We start from the raw sequence: 20,135 nt of genomic DNA on the forward strand, positions 1-20,135 counted from the left end.
GCCATCTTTGGGCAGTAGGCGAATATATTTAAGTATATCCTCTTTATTAAAACAGTATCTTTACTGTTTAGTGTGACTAAAGGGTAGAATAAAACAAAATGCAGGTCTGATTTTTTATTGCTGTTACAGCATCCGTTTATAATACAAACAAACATTACCGCTTATGTTTCACTAGTGAAGATTCAAATCAATCACTTGCACAATTTTTTTTCCCTTTTCGCGCTCAGGTCATTTTTATTGTTCATGAAAAAATATATCCGTGTCTATGCTGCTGACGTCTATGATTCACGTTCGAAATCTTAACAAAATAAACTTAAACCTATTTAAGTACTTAAACACAAACCAATCCGATGTTTAAAAAAAATATATATATCAACAACGGAAGATCAACTTGGTACTGGAGGGCAGTGCGCGTTTGATGTTTAAAAAAAACTTCTAAACCTAGCATATAAAAAGGCCAATTCACACTCTCCGACTTACGATATTTGTGACCGACACGAGATGTCGTGAGGTGTAAATTGGCGGTAGTCAAGACTAGATCGGAGAACAAAAGCGTCACTATATCGTATGTTATACGTGTTATTTCAAATTTTCCATCGAATGTGCGTTATTTCAACTGTTAGTTGCTCGATAGTCATAGCTTGTAAAATTAAACATTAAATTACTGTTTTGAGAGAAAACTTAAATAAACAATATTTTCGTGGTTATTAGAACATTACAATTATTATAATAACTATAACACAATGGAGTTATTTTTTTAAATAGTTAGTAAATGCGAAAAAAATGGAAGAAATTATGGAAGCGTAATCTCAAAGTAGGCGGTACTTAAGCGAATCTCTATCATATTAATCTCACATATTAAAAACATAGAAAATACTATAAGAATAAAGAAATACCTTAAATAGCAAAGGAATAGGATGAAAGTAAGTTGTTTTTCACATATTATTCACAAATAGAAAAGTGATAGAAAGAAAGATCTGTATGAGATACGCCTGTATGTACTACGCCTTAAAACAAGCAGGGCCACACTAACATGCAATATCTATTAAAAATTATCTTATAAATTAATTTGCACATTTAGGATTTAGAATTAAAGCTCAATTCAGTACTTTGGAAAATAAACCTACGATCATGACCCCCCACTTCAAAGAGAAAACATAATTTCCCTATAAATTAAATGCTACAGGTATTGCATGTTAGTTAAAAACTGCCACTTATTTTTCAAACATATGATTTGTACTTAAACAATTGAAACTGTAACATGGAATCAACAAAAATAAGTCTGATATTTCAAAATTCGAATCATTTTTATCAAATAATTTTAATGAATTGTGTGCCTTCGTATAGCAATATGTATAATTGCAAGTGGAAACGTGTATGAAATATGTTCCTTCCTTTGACTAAAAGAAATTTCGCCTCAGATTTGATTGAAATCAGTTTAGTTAGGCCTTATCCACAATTTTTTTTTCATAACCATCGGTATTTGGTCTGGCAACAAAGGCATAACTTCCACTGACAGATGTCAAAACTAAAAACGTCACTGTCATGGTTCCTCCGTTTATATCTACAATATTATCAGCGTAGCGTCCCAACAGAGCATCATCGTAATAAAATTTAAAACAACGAATGTAAAATTTTCTAAGTACACCCGCGAGTCCATTGAAACATTTCGATCCAGTATAAAACGGCTGTCTCGCTCGCACTTGACATGTTCCTCATAATATATCACCGTCAATCATAAGCCGCATAACTTAAAACGAAACATCACAATGTACAAGCGGAATAATTGCTTACACATTTACAAAAGTAGTATCAAAAAGTTATATTCTCATTATTCATTGAAGCTCTTAAATTTGTAAGGACATTTTTAATCACTAGTACACTAACGTTAAAACGAAGGAAACAATTGAAACGCCATCATGGCTAGAGATAAAAAAAGTTTATCTCTAAAGAGTATTTATTTGTCTTGGGACAACAAACAATTTTGTACTTCGAATGACTTATCTACTAACAACGCCCGAGTGACGCTACGCCGTAACAAAAAAAAAGTAAGAAATTAGAACTAGAAAAAACACGAATCAGATCATTTTGTACAATTTATCACATGAATTTAAATAAAGAACACAGCAGCGAGCGAATGGAAGGACTGAACGAACGGTAAAATTATTCGTTCAAATATCTCCACAAAAAAATACTATGACTAGCGCACTTTAATACGTATTCGTACCTAACTTATTCCGAGGGAATTATTGTATTATGCGTACAAAGGATATCGGACGAATAATCTTATCATCAATGAAAAAATAAACGCTCTTTAACACGGTTACGTTGCCGCACCGATGCCTGTACGGGGGTCCAAGTGGGATATTATAGATAAACAAATATTGAGATCAGTGAATCGCCCATACAGATATCAGTGGGGCGCTTCGGAGGCGGTCCAAGCTCGGTCTTTACTTTGGGGCTGACATTGGAGCGGAGGCAGATTTGCTGGATATATTCGGAACTTCAACAAATGTTCAATTCAAAAATTGTTTTAGTCAACCTTACACAACTTTAATCAATTAAAAGAAACATGTGTCTCAGGACGACTGAAGTGATAATTTAAATCATGTGTATAAGAGAAAAGATAAGTTAACAGACTGGTGCCGTAACGCGTTACGTAGCAAACCTGCTACTATAAGTAATACTTCAGAAAAAATTACAATTACGTATTCCAATTTGGTCTCAAGAAAGACTTTAAATGCTTGTTTTAAATAGTAACTGCATCTATAATCTCATAAATAATACTGATAGAATTGGATTATCATTTTTTTAAATGCAACATATAAAAGAACAAATGTTAAAGATATCCACATCTAAAATAATGACTTTTGATTATTCCTGAAAAAAATGTATTAAAATTACTCAACCTGCCAGTGAAACAAGCGTCCGCTCCAACATCCACTAATTCTGAGTCATTAAAGAATACAACCGTAAACGGCGCGATATTGTCACATTGAAATACATTGAAGGAGCAATGTGACAGTTGTATATCATGAAATTTCCCATATGATTGACGGTCACTTCAACTATGGTACAACACAAAGTTCTATAGCACGGCTGAACACTGTATTTAAACCAAGCAATTTCGGTACACCATTCACGATTCCATTATTTATCGACACGTTTCACTATTGCAATTCATTTTCACTTAGGAGACAGAGGGTGTAACGTCCCATTGTTTCAAGAAGACACTTTCCACTTCTTCCAGGATGTTGTCTGTTCTAGTAGCATGGTAATGAACTGCAACGCCCCACAGTAGTGTAGAACTTCGTAGCACTATAGTTCACGTCCTGTCTAGGCGTCCGAGCACAACTGTTTTGGCGTATACACGGACGCGTTGGGGTCGAGCGGCGAGCCGTCGCTTAGCCGTAGCTTGGACACCGTGCCGGACACTGGTGTCACGAACTCCGTGGGCATCACTGCTAGCATTTGAGCTTTCAGTTCCTCTATTTCCTTTTCTTGTCTCGATATTAGACCTGGAATTGTAAGCGATGAGTTATTTAATGTTTCAGTCGTTTTAACTAGATACTTTCACTACTTACTACGTATATAATATGAACGACGAAGCATTCAAATAGTGTCAACCAAAAATTATGATGTTTTTCTTCCACCTGTGACAATATTTTTTTTAGGTATGTTCATCAATAAGTTGTACATAATATACAGGATGTCCTAGATGTTGTGTACTATGATCAATAAAACCTGAAGATTTCCATACTGTTAATATGGAAAAAATACTTTAAAGGCGACTTAAATTAATATTATGACAAAAATAATAATTTAATTTATTCTTAAGCTGCATTGCGATTACCTTCTTGTATGTGCATGTGCCGCTTGGCGTCACCTAGCGCGGAGAGCAGGTCGAGCTTGACGCGCGTCTCCGCGGAGAGCGACCGCTCGAGGTGCGCGGCGCGCTCCTGCAGCGCCTGCCACGCGTGCGCCTGCGCCGCCGCCGCCGCCGCCGCGCCCGCCGCGCCCGCCGCCTCCGCCTCCTCCTGCCGCGCCTCCAGCGAGCGCACCTGTGTGCGTCGCCACCAATCGTGACTTATTGCAACTCCATATATACACGCGCGAACGCACACGCAATATCGTACGCTCATGAACACTCACACAACACACTCGTACATTGATTAAGACTACTTCATACTCCACACTTAATCCTTATTCTTAAATTGTTATTTATTTATATTTTTTTTCTGGAAGTAATATCAAGTTAAAGTTGCATATGCGCATGCGCACCTGATCGGCGGCGTGCGCGAGGTCGCGCTGCAGGCGCTCGGCGCGGTCGCGCGCGCGCTGCAGCTCACGGCGCAGCGCCGCAGCTTCGGCCTCCTGAGCGCTCAGCCGCGACCGGCACCACGTGCTCTCGCACTCGCCGCTGCGACACATATACACAATTTATCACTATAGATCACTAAAGTTGGACAACATTTGGTGATATCTTAGCCTAATTAGCACATCGAAAACGCGTCGTCGTCAAGGTATCGTGACCATAATTCACAATCAAAAACTTCTCTAGGAAAACAGTAATCCTTAAAACCTTCTAAGTGATAAGGCCGCCCAACTATATTAATGGGCAGTGAGCTTATATTTTCTTTTTATAATAATAATATTACTTATTTTAATTTAATATTATTATTATTTAATTTAATTATAGGACTCGTTTGTTTTGAAGCCACATTCTTTTTAAGTTTTCTTCCTTGTACAATCTTGTCGAAGAGATATATGCTCTGTTTTTCTGTATTTATTTGTCTTTTGTTGTTCTAATATATTCTTCTGTATCCTTGAAATAAACATTTTTTCTTTGTCTTTGTGGCATTAGTCTCTGGCTATCAATTGATTACATCGATTTGGCAGTTTTGTTAAAGTACATCATAATGCCGTTTATACTAATATTCAACCGAACCTTTTTAGAATCAAAAATATACTTACTTAGAGTGTTTACACTGCGCCTGCGCACGCCGCTCCTCGCTGAGCCGCCGCTCCTGTGCTGCTCGTTCTGTACTCCGCCACGCTGACACTCTGCAATTAATACCTTCCTTTATTTCAACTGTTTGTTGTTGCATACAAGCATGCCAGTCAAGCGAAAATTAAAAAAATAGCGTTCCCAAACCTTACGGAGGTTCTGTAATGTTTAGGAACTCCAATTGGGAACTCCATTTTTTATTCTGTTTCTCTCTGTCCGCCTCTCTTCCTATCTGTATCTTCTTCATACCAAAACTAATGAATGAAATTTGGTACAAATATAATCTGAGATCCAGGAAATGACAGAAGTTTGTTTTAGGACGGAAATCACACAGAAACAGGGACTTCAGAGATAAAAAAAGCCCCGATTTTTGGACATCACAGTGACAAATCGATTGTTATATGATTTTTTTTTATGATTTATGAAATTAAATCTTACATTCTAGATTAGTGCAATAAAGAGGCCTCTTTTGTTTCAAAATCAACGCGTTCTATTCTTGCTACTAATATTGATGTATCAAAAATCTGATGTGGCTTTAGCGTTTCAGGATTTTTATATAAACATGCCAGGGATCTATCGCTCGCTTAGCACGTGCTGTCGCTCGACTATGAAACGGTCCTTCGAGCCGGCTACAAGCGAGCCACTAGCGCTACACAGCGGGTGCACTAACTTGTGCTGCAGCTGCGCGTGCGCGTGCTTGAGCTGCGCGTGGTCGGCGCGGCGCTGGCGCTCGGCGGCGGCGGCGGCGGCGAGCGCGCGGCGCGCCTCCGCCTCGCCGCTGCGCGCCGCCGACAGCTCCGCGCGCACGCGCTTCAGCTCCTCGCTGCACTCGCGCGCCAGCTTCTGGAAGTGGCACACCGGCGCGTTACTTTACATCTTTCGCATATTTTGTATTTCCTACACTTGTAATTTTGTAGATAAGCTTGAGCCTCGGATCTTGACCCACTTAAAACGTACAGTGATACAATGATCTCGCAAGTAATCTCGCCTCATTACCCCCAACTTTTTGATTCAAGTCCGTGTTCCTAACCACTAACCCATTGCTCCTTTCACGGCTCTACTTTAGCTAAATTACTTAAAAAAAAATTACTTTGCAATGCTGCATTGCATACAAATATCTCTAAAGTTGTTTTACCTCTTCACGTTCCCGCCTTTCCCTTTCCTTTTCTCTTTCTTTGTTCTCTCTCTCCCTTTCTCTTTCTCTTTCTTTCTCCCGTTCCTTTTCCTTTTCTCTTTCTCGTTCTCTGTTTTCCTTTTCTCTCTCTTTATTTTCTTTCTCTTTTTCTTTATTACTACTACTATCTCTATTACTCTTTTGACATTCTTTTGTATTAATTTCTAATTCTTTTTCTTTAACTATATGTTCTTTTGCTGAAATCAAAAAGATTGATTAAATGCAATGTCGTGACATAAAATAGGCTAAGAAATGCTCTAGGCGTGTTTTTCTTTACAAAATGAAGCTTTGAAACTCAATCATATAAACATAATTTACTAATAAAAAAAAAATGGATTTAACCGTTACAGAAAAATACGGATTTTATTTTCAAAAAGTATAAATTTATAATAAAAGATATCTCTTATAAACATGTTTACAGTTAAAACAAGTATAAAGTAGAAATAGATACTTACACTGCTCTGTGCTCTTATGACTATCAACACTCTCCTTATCCTTATCTCTATTTTTATTTTTTCTCCTTTCTTCTCTTACTGTACTAGCCTCTTTCTTTTCACATTTTGTTTTTGTACTACCTGCAAGAACATAAAAATAACATTATGTTAATGTGAACACACCAAATATTGAACCGACAAATCGATTTTATTGTCCGATTGAATATGAAGTCAAATGAAGATCCAATTCGACTACACGATTTGCAGATTTTAAAACTTTTTAATGCAAACAGCTATGCATACTGTAATTTTTATTTATGTATATATAAGATTACTGATGCTGATTAACCTAGTGTGTTAAGACTAGTTGGTCTACCTTTAGTATCATGTCTCTCCTCGTCCGGCGCGCCCGCACCGCGCGCGCAGCCGTTCGTGTGCGCGTGCGCGTGCAGCGGCGTCGGCGTGTGCGCCGCGTGCGCGTGCGTGTGCGCGCTGCCGTTCTGCGCCGCCTTCTCACGATCCCTGCTCGCGAGGTGCTTTTCTAACTTGTCTAGCTGCTGGTGCGTAATAAGGGTGTTAATTAGTGCGTATTACAATTATTTAAATCACTGAATTTTCCACTTTAATAATTTTAAGGTATACAACAAGAATTTAATAATTTATCAACTAAATGCATATATTTTATCATTTGATTTAGCTTAAAGTCCCATGTCTCCTTGTGTGTTATGGGCCAGATACATTATAATCTGTTTTACTGATTGATTTTACGTACGAACAAGTGGGTGATCAGCCTTTTGTGTCCTGCGAGACCGATATATTTTTCTTACGCGTTCCCACCAGGAATCAAGCTCAGGAAGAGTGGTATAAAAACAAACTTTTTTATAGATTGTTAATAGATCAGTCTTGAAAACAATGTTTAAATAAACTTTATAAAAAACAAATAATATTTTTTATTTTGTACACATTTTTTCTAAAAATTCGTATATGAAGTAAGCCGACCCGACGATTTTCGTACGCTTAATCTTTGTTTCCATAAATATCTGAGTTCCCAACATATATAACATTAAATAGGTATTAATCACTCGAATCCCCATCATTGCCAATTACCCCGTAAACCCCCCACCCTCTCCCACTAGCCACGCACCTTAACATGTAGCTGCGCGTGCTCGTGCCAGCCGTTGTGGTCTCGACAGCGGCGACGCACCGAGCCGTTGAGCCGCGCCTCGCCCATAGCGAACTCACCGCCCGCCCCCGCGGTGCCACCCCCACCTCCCGCGACACCCACCCCCGCGTTCCCACCGTTGGGCACGCGCTCTTCTTTGCTACCTTGCTGATTCTGTATATCAACATTTTTAGTATTACTACTTGGCGATTCTCTTAAGCCCCCTAATCATGGTAAACATAGTTTAGCAACAAAGTTGAATCAACATGTTGCACAGTTGAAGCAATACGGCGTTCACTTGCATAATTATTGACGCACGTTTAAGACTGGCTAGGCTTGCTAGCTGATAGCTCTATTGGATTACTGCTGATGAATCGTTGGTCAGCTAAGTTTACCACGAATACGAGACATTACTAGATGATACACATGACAGCTTACACTCACGCAATACGCTGTTCCTTATCCCCCCCCCCCCTTAGTACCCAATGTAGGTTAATAAAAATAGGAAAATTTTCAAATTCCGTTCAAATTTTCACTTCATAACATGCTGGCTAAAGTACGTAAGTTCTCATCAAAGAAACCGAATATGATCTAGTTTTTCTTGGAAAACATAATCATTTTTTTTTATTATGAAATGACGCATACAAGTTCGCCAACTTAAAATAATTACATATTTAGAATTTTTTTTTATTCAATAATCACTTTTTGCCTAGAAAATAAATTCTTCAACCAGAAATGAAATGACTCACTTGTTCAAGAGCGCTTTCCGGAAGCGCATCCCTCAACAACTGGAAGTAGAATTCATTTTCAGCGCGCACTTGCCGCTGCCGCCTCTGCCGCAACCGCTGACTGACGTACGACTATTCAACGAATATCAACTTTATTATTATAGCAATAAAATCCATTTTTCTATTTCGGCGTGCAAAACTTATTCAAACCAATATCATCACTATTACTAGCAATAATAGTATCTCATTTCGTGCGCCGTCACCTCTAGCTTAGCATAAGGTATGTTTTCATACTAACCGACGGGTTGCGGATTTGATTCCCGCCCAAACGGACAAACCTAAATTTTGCCACAATGAGATTTTCGTTAGGAGGTGGGTTTGATAGCATCGTCCAGCTTCTAAATACCTGAGTGCGGGAAAATATTTGAGTATAACATTTTCAACTTGTCTATGTGATTATATGATATTTAAAGTGCAATTGTAACTCAATGCGACTATCTACGAATATTCAATTTCAGTACAGAGTGCATGCGATGCATGCAGTGAGAGGTTTTCTCGGACTACATTATCTGTCTCGAAGGACCACTCTGTCTGCCATCATTAAAAATTCATCCACAGGAGAAACACAAAACAAGTATAAATAATAATCAATGAGCATAAATTAAAATCGATGATCGTGTAATAAAAAACAAACAAATTGCCTGAAAAACTACTGTTTATAAATTCTAGCTGCAGTTATTTTTTCCTTATCTATTTATTTAAATATGAAAAAAGAACTTACATAGACAAAAGCAAAGCACAACCCAAGAAACGCTGTTACAAAAAAAAGCAAAAAAAAATATTTTTTTTTTGTTTTCATACGTTACCTTAACCCCAAAGCCGAACGTCATGGCGGGGTAGCCGATGCAGTGCGCGGCGAGCGGGCGCCACACGTCGGGCGGCGAGCCGCGCCCGCGCAGCGCACCCTCCGTGTATATGATCAGGCAGCATAATGCAACTGTGGGCACGCACACGCCGCGCTCGCCGACTGTCACACATAGTCTTTTTAAACTACCCTCGGAACTAAATGATAATACTCGACTGGTCAGATACAGCGTTTCTTAGAACTGGGACCTAATAAGACCTACGTAGGCTGACGAAAGGTCGGAAATATTTTACATGTTTAATCGATTTATTTATTACGCACTGATCAGCGCGTATTAAACTGATTCAATGTGTAGAACAGCTTAAGAGTTCAGTTCAGACAATAAACACTGCTCTTATTCCTATAGATATTGCCAGTAGAAAAAAAAATAGAAGCAAGTGTACACTTATCATAACTATGTATGGTTTGATCGCCATTTATGTTACATTATACCTCAATACACAGTATGTATGATAAGTAATAATCTTACAACCACAATGACAAAGAACATTAAGTCCGTATATAATGTGATTTTTTCTAGTAGATTAGTTGGTGTGGTTGGTAAGTATATTATCACTTCAATAATATGGAACTATGTAGGGATGATAACGCATCAGCTAGATGAAGCAAAGTATGTTATTTTGTAAGCAAAAATAATTTAATATTTATTTGTAGGAATGCAAGGCAAATGCAATACCAGGGACAGAACCTACAATATATTTAAAGAAAAAAAAAATTATATAATATATTCATTCTAACCTATATTTCTGAATAACATGTAATTTAAATCATTGTATATCCCAAAATTATCCCTATTTTCAACTTGTACTTATAGATACTTAAATACATTATGAAACAAACCATTTATTAACTCTACAGATAAAATTTATACTATCCTTATCAGCTACAACTGAACAAATGTCATATCCTACAGATAGAGAGCTTTCTAAGAATATTGTAAATGATTATTATAGGTATATATAAAACAATAAATCAATAGCCATATCAGAATTGTAAATGCACAAAACTGCAGTAATTGCATCATTTCCATTTATAAGAGCATAATTATCATATGATATAAATTCTTCTATTTACTTACATTTTTTTCTTGAATTTGTATATTGACAAATTATATTAAATAGTAATATTATATTGGAAAATCAAATACTAGACTTAAACTTTACCTCTCTTTAGTAAATTATATTATTTTGTTAATACAAAACCATTAAGAGTGATTATCGAGATAATAGTCAATATTTATTTCATAAATAAAAAATTAAAATAATATACTCACATATATTCCACACATATTGTACCCACACATAGGTACCGGCTAAAAAATATATATATTGCAATGGTATCACAAAAAAAAATATCATGTCAGACGTCAGTGCCATGCATAAAAATATTATTGTAAATGCCTGAAACAAATAATAATTATTCATTTACGGTGTCTAAAGGTAAATAGTTATTAATTCACACAGAAATAATTATTCATTTATGGTGTCTAAAGGTAAATAGTTATTAATTCACACAGAAAGAAAACTGGTGGCCCTTGATGTGTCTCAGATATCTGATTGCCTATCCTGATAATAGGAAGCCAAGGGTGTGTTTATTTGTTTGAACATGCTAATCTCAGGCATATTTATGGAGGTAAATTAAAGGCCATATAATGCTACATATAGATATAGGAAAAATTGTGGGCCAGTTAATTAAAAATATAATTGAACTAGCTTATATCTAAGCAAACTTGATGAGAACTTGATTTTGATGAAAAGTTTTATGTTTTTTAAAGAATTACATTATTGCCAACATAGAATATTGAAATAGTATATGTGTGACTCATTTTAAAAAGAGGATAAGTACTAATGTAAATACAATTTATCATAATTAAAACAAATATCATCAATTCACTTATATAGTTTTTATCCTGTGTATGAATGCACAAGTTTAATGGATGTTGTTATACATATAATCGTTCTTTTTAAAACACTATTAAAAAACCCCATCATCTTTTATTGCATAAGCATACAGACACATACCAACAGCAAAAGCCACTTTGTTTTATAGTATGTAATTTTATACACAAAAATTAATGTTGACATAAGGTATGTTTTAGTTCGACAAACATAATATAAATAATAAAAAATATACTCACAAGACCCTGGAACTTGAAAGAGTCATACAATGCTCTGAGCAATATCCAGAATGGGTACAGAAACTCAAATCTGAACTCCAACATGTAATCAGCTACTACAATTATTGCCCAAGACATTATGAATTTTACATAGGTAATTGAACTGAAAATAAATTTTTATATCATTATTCAGAGCCATGGGTGAATATAAAGACCATTTATAATTTAGATTAGTTAAAGTTCAGAATATTTCGAAAAAGTTGTTTAACGAACTTTTGACATTAAATAAATTTATTATTTAAATAAATTATTCAAAAGTTCCATATAAAAGAAGCTCTTTTAAACATATGTTGGACATTAACATCTGTTATCATTTGTTAATTTAGTAAATTCTTTGCTGCAAGATGAATTACCAACGTCAGTTTTATGCAAAACAATTAATGTAAACATTAATGGTTTTAAAGCGATTCATAAATATAGAGGAATATATACGTCGTTCAGTAGAAAGTGCATGTGAATCAGCAGCATAATTCACACGTATTGTTTCAAGCATGTCTTTTTTTTATTTTTTGTCATCACACAAGAATTATTATCGCTGCGAGCACCAGATGGTTTCACCAACCCACACATTTTCATACCCCCTGCATTTTAGGAAGCTTTTATCAAAGAATTCTTTAATTAATTAGCACAAGTTGCTACTTGTTGGATCCTGCATCATTTCATAAACCTGAAGAACCTTTAACACTCACTTTCCATACATTCCTTCGGGTATTTTTGTGCGCTTTAAAGGGCGCCGCATTTTGCCAGATTCGGCATTACGCCTCTTCATATTTTTTCCTCCACTGTGTAAATCACGAATACAGGCTCCTGTTTCACAACACTTATATACAGAAAAACATTTAAATTAAAATGTTTTCAATGGCACTTTTTGTTGTCAATCAGCCTACGTCCTGAATTTACGAGGGAGATGAATAAAATTCGGCAAGCTCTTTTTGCGTTCACTCACAATAATAATGTTACCATGTAAATAAAATAGATGTTTGTTAGAATTTAACAGGCTATAACGATAAAAATATATTATATAATATTTCTAAATTCTAACCTTCTTGTAATTAATATAATATTAATAATGCTGTATATGAATAGCTAAAAAATATGCAGGTTTTACTTTATTCAAGTTAAGTTAATTGGTAGGTTGTATTAACAAGAATTTATAGTTATCATTCTTGCTACGAGTTACAGAGAATCATGTTTTTGTACATAATTTAAACAAAATTATAGAAAGTACACGACAAATAATTAAAGAGTCAAGAAAAACGTTTATGTATTTCCAGGATTTCTTTTGTCGTGTGTGATGTGTTGTTTAGAGTGTTGAATATGTACCCAATTTCATAATTAATTTTTTCAATTCTGAAGCTGCATTATCGTAATAACTAATAGACTTCTCCAGCGGCTATGTATATAGCAAGTAAAAAAATATTAGGTGCCTATCTGGCAAGTGACAGAATAACAATAATTGTAGATTGTCATTTTGACGTATTATGAAAGAGGGAAAACTGAAAAGCAAATAATATGAAAATTGCGTATTTATATTTTAATTTCAAGGCAGATACTTTTCATTTTATCACTTAATGTCTCCATAAATATGTCTCTTAATGGTACACTCAATTCTGTTAGAGGTTTTTTAGCCTCAAATTATATGTTAGTGGATGATGAGTGGCTCTCTGGGTAACGATTGTTTACAGATATATATTTAAATAAATTAATCTTCTATAAAAAAAAAAAACATTAAAAACATAAGTTATTTTGTTACAGATGTGTTGAGTATTTAGGGGAAGACAATAATTACAGCGTAGATGAGATAAAAAATCTAGCAAGAGAACAGTGGCTCTTAAACAACCTCAAAGAAATCTGCCCCGGTTCTCTTCCCAAAAATTTGAAAGAGCAGAAAAAGACCGTGCTAAATGGCCGTTTTGTTTTGCAAATAAATGCAGCCGTAGATATTGGTACACATTAAAAAAGTTGTTTATTTTCTAATATACATTTTTAAATGGTAATAAAGACATTAATTCGTAGGTGCGCCGGCGTATCAACAGTATTTGAAACTGCAAAAAGTGAATACAGAAAATATAGAAGCAACAAGATCATTTGAAGATAAAATAAAGAATAATAGGTTCGAATTATCTCTATTTATTATTTTTTAATTATGGTATAATGAGATTCAATAAAAATTTCATCTTAACACAAATTACATTACTTAATTACATTAACAAAATATATTGTTTCTCTTGAGTCAAAAACTTTCTAATCAAAATATACAAACCAACATATTTAACAAGTATCATATCTGCAACATGTATCATCATCATATATGTTACCATTGCTGGGACACAGGCCTCCTATGAGGGTTATAATCCACCAAGTTGACCAAGTGTGGGTTGGCAGATGTCACATGTCATCAAACTTTCGATTCTTGGACATGCTGGATTTCTCACTATGTTTTTCTTCACCATTATGTGTACACTTAAACCGCAACATGTATATACTTATATAAAAATGAATCCCTATTTCCCATGGTCACAACATCACGCGTGAATGACTTGACTGGTTTTACAAATTCTTTCACCATTAAAAAGAAGTAATTACACTGAGTTATATAGTATATATATGTACCATTGGTGACACCGGGGAGAACAGCTAGTAATTTATAAAAGAGACCAACCCGGAGTTTTTCACTGCATACTTGCTGCTCCTGTAGGAATTCCTAGATAATATCCTATGTCCTTTTTTGGGTCATAAACTATCTAGGTACCAAATTGAATGAAACTGGTTCAATGGCTTAGGTGTGAAGATGTACATATAAACATATAGAATTGTTGCCGCATTCATAATGTTAGTAAGGACTGATTGAAATTCTTCCAGGATGATCAAGCTTTACATGACAGATGGTGTGCAGGATGTGTCAGGGATTGAGTACAAACCAATGAGGAATTTAACCTGCGACATCACACCTGGATGTAAGGTTCTGATAAAAGGTAACAAGCAACATACTAAATGCCATGATTCTTTAAATTTATTATAAACCTATTGTAAATGTGCATTCTTCATTCTGCCCTTTAAAGTTTGTGTTTGTGCAAAAGAATCCTTGTTCCTCAAGGAGCAACTATTAATTAATAAATTATCAGTACATTGAGTACATACTTAGACAGTTACTTTTATATTCAAAACATTAGTATTGATTTATATTATTGACCCATTGGTTTATTTACATTATGGATTAATTGATGATATCCTTTTTTATTTCTCAACTCAAACCAAGTAAAGTGAAGTAATAAGCCAGCTGATAATACCCTTCATATTATTTATCTCCCTAACATTCAGGACCAGTGGAATGCCGCAGAGGAATCATGTTACTGTCAGAGAGTTCGATAGAACTACTTGGTGGAGAGGTGCAAGAACTGGCCGAAACCAATTCACTGGCTGGCTTATTGTCTTCCAAACTGGGCTTGCCTACTATTCAAGGTAATGTTAATTAATATTTTATATAATTCTTTGCCAGCAGGTGCTTATCTGTTAAACACCAGAGTAGTGGTAACCAATTAAAATTAGGTAAATTGTTACTATATTTTTGATAACTTTTTCTCTATCGAGTTTGCTTGCGATCGTGTTTCAGTGTTATCATATAATAGATGCTGACTTGCTCACAACTTGCTAAAAACTTTTCGAAGTTTTATAAGTCTATATTATTCATCGAAAAAGTAAACAATGTTACACTTTTTTAATTCAGATATCAATTATTGAAACGTTACAGTGTAACAGATATGACTTTGACGGAAGAATTTGACTTGAGTAATGTACACATTCAATGTTTTTTAATTCCTTACAGAAACAAATTTGAACACAACAATAAATCAACCGAGAAACACGGACATCCCCACTCCACACACACACCTCCCCCCACCAATTAATGAACCAACATTTGAGACAGTCGATCAATCATCGCGCCCAATTGCTAGGGTAACCAGCATCCAAGTCCAGGGCTTTGTTGATGACGATATAGATGAAGACCAATTAGCGGCTATCGAAGCAGAATTCAGTAGCAACCCTAGCAAGCGACCGAGTTATGATGACTACCCTCAACCAGAGAAGAAATTTAAGACAAACACTGTTGAAGATTATCCAGAAGACAATGATGTTTTTGAAGATGAAGACCATCTGCTGGAAATGGAGGCAAAGTTTGATGAAACTGAAATGAATATCAAATTTCCTTTACAAGTATCATCCGAACCTTTTTTGTACATTAAACAGATTAACGATATGAGTGACAGGGACAAAGAAGGGAGAGTGTTTTTAATAAAAGGACAAATAATGAAGTTGTTATCAAAGTTATCAGTGGGGAAAGATGGGTGGAGTTTAAAGTGTACTTTAGTGGATGGTACGGGGACTCTAGATGCAGACTTTACAAGTGATGTGCTATCCAAATTAGTGGGTTTGACGCCGCAAGAAATGAACGATATAAAAAAGCAGATTGCGAAAAGCCCAGAGTTGAAGGAAAAAGCTGTGTCTGTAAGTTTTTTAATACATAACTTAAGTTTTCATATCGTTTTTTTATCGGTTCTATCTATGTAACAAGAAATTTTACAACATATTGTAACAATAATTTCGTATTATTTCATTAAGGTCTCTCCCATGGATCAGGTGTCGGTAAGTAAAATAGAGGATTTTCGAGAAGTATAAACTAAGTTTATAAGGAAACATCTGTGTAATTGAAGTGACGTTTTTAATTGTCACGCAAAAACCACTGGACCGATTTCAAAATTTATTTTGTGAAGCCATTAACAAAGAGAAGATGAAGCAAAATTTATTTCACCATTTTCACCTGCATTCCGCCCCTGCATATAATTATATCAACTTTTTATGATGCATTCTGACACATGATAATATTATGTAGAATTACTCCCATTAATAATTAATCAATACATTATATACCCTTCTCTAATCCTAACACAAATTAATTTTAATTATTATTTCAGGCATTGCAAAAGGCGAAGGATACGCTACAAGTCTTATACTGCATTATCGAAATCACGGTGTTGGAGTCGCCGAAAATAACGAGACTAATCCCATTTGAACAGCGCCATGCGGACCTCTTGTTCAATAGATTAAAGAGCTGTGCTTTATAGTATAAAAAATAATAGATATATTTTTATATTACATTGTTGTTTTTTATAAATTATTAGCTGTAATTATCTATGTAGCTCAGTGATGTTGCAGCTTTCTTATGGTGAAAGAATTTTTGAAATCGGTCCAGTGATTTTTGCGTCAAAACGTTACAAACACAAAAAACTAAAGTTTCCTCTTTTCAATATTAATGAAGATTAACTCACACCAACGACCTCTGTGTTGCAGACGGAGAATCATAAATTTTTAAATAATTGTTTCCATAAAGTTTGAAACCTCTGAAATAATATTAAGATGGTTTCTAAAAAATTGTGCAGTTTCTTACATTGTCTCTGTAAGTTATAAAACGAATGGGAGATATCGAAAGTCATAATCAGTTTTAAATTATTTTATTTATTACACCTGTTCAACACATATTAAGCTTCAATATACAAAGTTATCAATACGTATATAATAATCAAATCTAACGTCACAACGCACGATATTTCTGAACGCAAACTTAATAAACAATAAGCAACACTAAATAGCAAGGTAAAGGTATACAGGGCAAGTAAAACAAAATTAACAACAAGCTATTTAAATTTTGCTCAAACATTTGCCAAAAACGCCCCAGTGAGATCCGATTGTATAATCGCCAAGTTACTTTCCATTAGATATCTATTTTAGCAGATTACGTTATCTTTGTGACGCATGTAAACTTATTTAAAAAATTTACGACGGTAGATCTAAGATTTCATTTTGGTACTTAAACGAAATCTACTTTGTATTAGCTAAAATGCGCTATTCTGGCTTGTAAAAAGTAATTTAAGCTATTTTAAAATACAATTAAAGATCATTGAGCATATCAATACAGCCGTGGATCATATTAAATTATTAAATTAAAATTCCAATGAGGCAGTGGCTTGGGATAAATTATAAACAAAGTTAAATTAATGTAATACTAATTTATTTAAAAGCGATGAAACAGAAGCCATGAAATACGTACATATAAAATGAAAATAATACATGCAATAAACATTTCATTATGTATGATAAATGATGTATGATTATAATACGATAAGAGATGCGATATTCTACCTTGACACCCAATGGAAGACCATTCCGTTAAATCGAGTCCTAACAAAAAAAAAAAACACTGACGGTTCAAATGTTTCAAGTACAAATAAAAACTTAATTTCGTCCAACACTGGAAACAATCTATATAAAACATAAAAATAACAAGGTTTAAATTATCAATAATATAAGTTTGTTTTTAATATAAGCGTTTTATTAAAACTTATTTTGTCTCATTCGTATGTACTTGTCAGTTTGAATATGTATTCAAACTGACAAATTAAAGATTTTTTAATCAGAAACTAAACTGGAACAAAAATGTGTAGAGGCACCGTTTAAAATGAAGTTTACACAATATTATGTGCAAGCATAATATCATAGTATAAAACGAATATATGGTGACGATATGATAACGATAGGCACAGAAACCGGGAGTTTGGAAAGCAAAATAATTACAGGAACTATTGAACTATGTTATACATTCAGTAGTTGATATAAAACTGTGTTCATACTGTATAAATAATGAGTAACTTTACAAAAATCTATGATAGGTTTTAAGACAACGCAATAAAACGGTACACACCGATGAGAAGCCATTGGAAGCTATATACAGAACGTTGTTAAAACTTAACACATCACGCATCCTACGTATTCCGACTCTACAAGCGTCAGTCTTCCACTTAAATGCCATTCCTTACGAACCGAAACCGTTAGGCCGTCAGGGGTAATTATAAGATTCTCTCGTAGAAGAGAAGATACGCCTGAGCCCGTAACACTTTCTCTTCGGTGACTTCAGACACCATGCTGTCGGACACGTAGAACCACCGTCCGGGGGGGGCTTCCGCGCAAGGAGTGGGCCCTTCCCCCGATTCGTATCCGGATAGATCAGACTCCGAGTCGCCATCGCCATCCCCGCTCCCAGATGCTGGGATGTTAGCGCTCTTTGGCAGGAACCACCATTTGGGATCGCCTCGTTTCACCGCCTGGCGGACTTTAACGTACGCGACGTAATGTCCACCGTGCATGCCACCAGAATGTTCCACAACTCCATATAAGGAGTAAAGTAGTTCGTTCTGCCCGCGAGTAACGTTGGGCAGCTTCTTTAGCTTATCCATAGCGCAGAATGGGGCTAAATCTAAAATAGTAGGGAAGTCCACATGCTTGGACATCTTTCTGAGCATACAGCGCGGCCCAAGTTGGAATCTCTTCAAGTGTAAGATGAGTATTGCGGGCGGGCTCGACACGAGGAAGCGTTTGGACGCATTCGTATACACTGTCTTCCCGTTTTTTCCATTGGCTCTCTCCGTGCAAGTTTCACAGCCGACCTTGTTATTATCAGTGAGAAGTTCCAAAGCCGTAAATTGGCTGAGACATGACTGAATACTGCATTCGTCTTCATCGCACACATACCTAGGCGACAGAGGACTCTGCCGCGGGAAAGACATGAAATCTCGCGTGGCACTTCTTTCGGGTTCATTATAGACTTTCGCTCGAGGCACTGTGGGCGGTGCGTCAATATTGTTCTCCGTGGATACTGGAGAGGGGAAGGTAGGTTTCGGTTTGACTTCATCCATATCCAGTATGAGTTTATCCAGCTTATTGCTAACTTCTTGGTTATTAATATCGTTCACTGTATCTTGGGGACTGAGCGAATTGAACTCCCAATTGTGTTCTAGCAGATCTCTGCACGCTTGCGTGCTGATGCCGCGCGAGACAACCTCATTCGAATATTCTGGAGCGAAGGATATCCTAGAAACCGGCCGTTCATACTCATTCTTCACTGGCGACAACTTGTGTTGTGGACTAGACAGGTCGAGGTTTATTTCACTGGAAAGTGAGCTATGGCTGCCCATTTCCTTCCCGTTTATCGGTGAGTCGACGTTATCGACAGTTTCAGTCGAGTTGTGTTTAGTTGCGTCTGGGCTGGCGACCCCTGAGTCTGGGTTGGAGAAATTTTCTAAGGGCACAAGTGGTTTATAATCTAATGGGATGGGTAGCGTCGATGTCGCAACTTCAGCGAACTCCTTGTCCTTGTCCGTTGATTCTGGAGTATTATCAGTTTTCTCCTTGTCCAAATCGACCGGGCTGGTCCGGATGGAGTCTGAGCTGATGACTTTTTCTGAGTTATACCCGGACTCCATGTGGTAAGCTGCGAAGTTGGCAGCTGTGTGTGGGAGAGGCGGCGTGGCCGTGGACGCGTGTGCATTCGCTTTGGGCAAATCCTCGAGATCGTCCTCATCATCAGCATCCGATTGGTCAGAGAATGACTTACGGTTGTCTTTGCCGTTTGCATCTGTTCCCTTATCTTTAGTACCTGAAAGAAGAGATTTAATTGGCATAATTTTTACATTTTT

At 36.0% G+C, this 20,135-nt stretch overlaps 3 protein-coding genes across 4 annotated transcripts in view; 1 reads left to right on the plus strand and 2 right to left on the minus strand.

The window, feature by feature from the left end:
* Positions 1-101: 101 nt before the first annotated feature.
* On the minus strand, positions 102-12,555 carry LOC119839999 (macoilin). The gene is made up of 14 exons (XM_038366483.1): positions 12,297-12,555; positions 11,569-11,710; positions 10,705-10,831; positions 9,373-9,533; positions 8,528-8,638; positions 7,761-7,952; positions 6,993-7,170; positions 6,638-6,757; positions 6,144-6,379; positions 5,679-5,851; positions 4,975-5,064; positions 4,282-4,420; positions 3,854-4,061; positions 102-3,518 (listed from the first exon to the last, which is right to left on the minus strand). Exons 1-14 carry the CDS (start codon positions 12,374-12,376, stop codon positions 3,337-3,339), a joined length of 2,139 nt encoding a protein of 712 aa, XP_038222411.1. The 5' UTR covers positions 12,377-12,555; the 3' UTR covers positions 102-3,336.
* Positions 12,556-13,078: 523 nt separating this feature from the next.
* Positions 13,079-16,758, plus strand: LOC119840275 (recQ-mediated genome instability protein 1-like). Of its 2 annotated transcripts, none has more exons than XM_038366805.1 (7): positions 13,079-13,275; positions 13,363-13,553; positions 13,624-13,720; positions 14,470-14,582; positions 14,929-15,069; positions 15,434-16,113; positions 16,581-16,758. In XM_038366805.1, exons 1-7 carry the CDS (start codon positions 13,193-13,195, stop codon positions 16,728-16,730), a joined length of 1,455 nt encoding a protein of 484 aa, XP_038222733.1. In that variant the 5' UTR covers positions 13,079-13,192; the 3' UTR covers positions 16,731-16,758. The 2 variants fall into 2 exon arrangements, with proteins under 2 accessions (XP_038222733.1, XP_038222735.1); XM_038366807.1 differs by lacking the exon at positions 16,581-16,758 and adding an exon at positions 16,228-16,481.
* A 1,563-nt stretch (positions 16,759-18,321) lies between these two features.
* LOC119839863 (ubiquitin carboxyl-terminal hydrolase 16) overlaps positions 18,322-20,135 on the minus strand; it is a 9,772-nt gene continuing 7,958 nt past the window's right edge. The window contains exon 7 of the mRNA XM_038366278.1: positions 18,322-20,095. Within this exon, the coding sequence (XP_038222206.1) occupies positions 18,510-20,095 (1,586 nt within the window). The 3' untranslated portion in view covers positions 18,322-18,509. The remainder of the gene's footprint in view (positions 20,096-20,135) is intronic.

This window comes from Zerene cesonia, chromosome 5 (genome assembly GCF_012273895.1).
Source record: "Zerene cesonia ecotype Mississippi chromosome 5, Zerene_cesonia_1.1, whole genome shotgun sequence".
Taxonomy (NCBI): Eukaryota; Metazoa; Arthropoda; class Insecta; order Lepidoptera; family Pieridae; genus Zerene; species Zerene cesonia.

What these genes read in the sequence shown, in the direction of transcription:
- LOC119839999 (XM_038366483.1), bottom strand. Translation starts at nt 12,376, where the DNA reads ATGAAGAGGCGTAATGCCGAATCTGGCAAAATGCGGCGCCCTTTAAAG. An exon ending in CTTTCAAGTTCCAGGGTCTT is followed by an intron (nt 10,832 to 11,568) that starts GTGAGTATATTT and finishes TATTTGTTTCAG; the next exon opens with GCATTTACAATAATATTTTT. An exon ending in GCACATGCACATACAAGAAG is followed by an intron (nt 3,519 to 3,853) that starts GTAATCGCAATG and finishes TTACAATTCCAG; the next exon opens with GTCTAATATCGAGACAAGAA.
- LOC119840275 (XM_038366805.1), top strand. Translation starts at nt 13,193, where the DNA reads ATGTCTCTTAATGGTACACTCAATTCTGTTAGAGGTTTTTTAGCCTCA. An exon ending in AAATGCAGCCGTAGATATTG is followed by an intron (nt 13,554 to 13,623) that starts GTACACATTAAA and finishes ATTAATTCGTAG; the next exon opens with GTGCGCCGGCGTATCAACAG. An exon ending in GGGCTTGCCTACTATTCAAG is followed by an intron (nt 15,070 to 15,433) that starts GTAATGTTAATT and finishes AATTCCTTACAG; the next exon opens with AAACAAATTTGAACACAACA.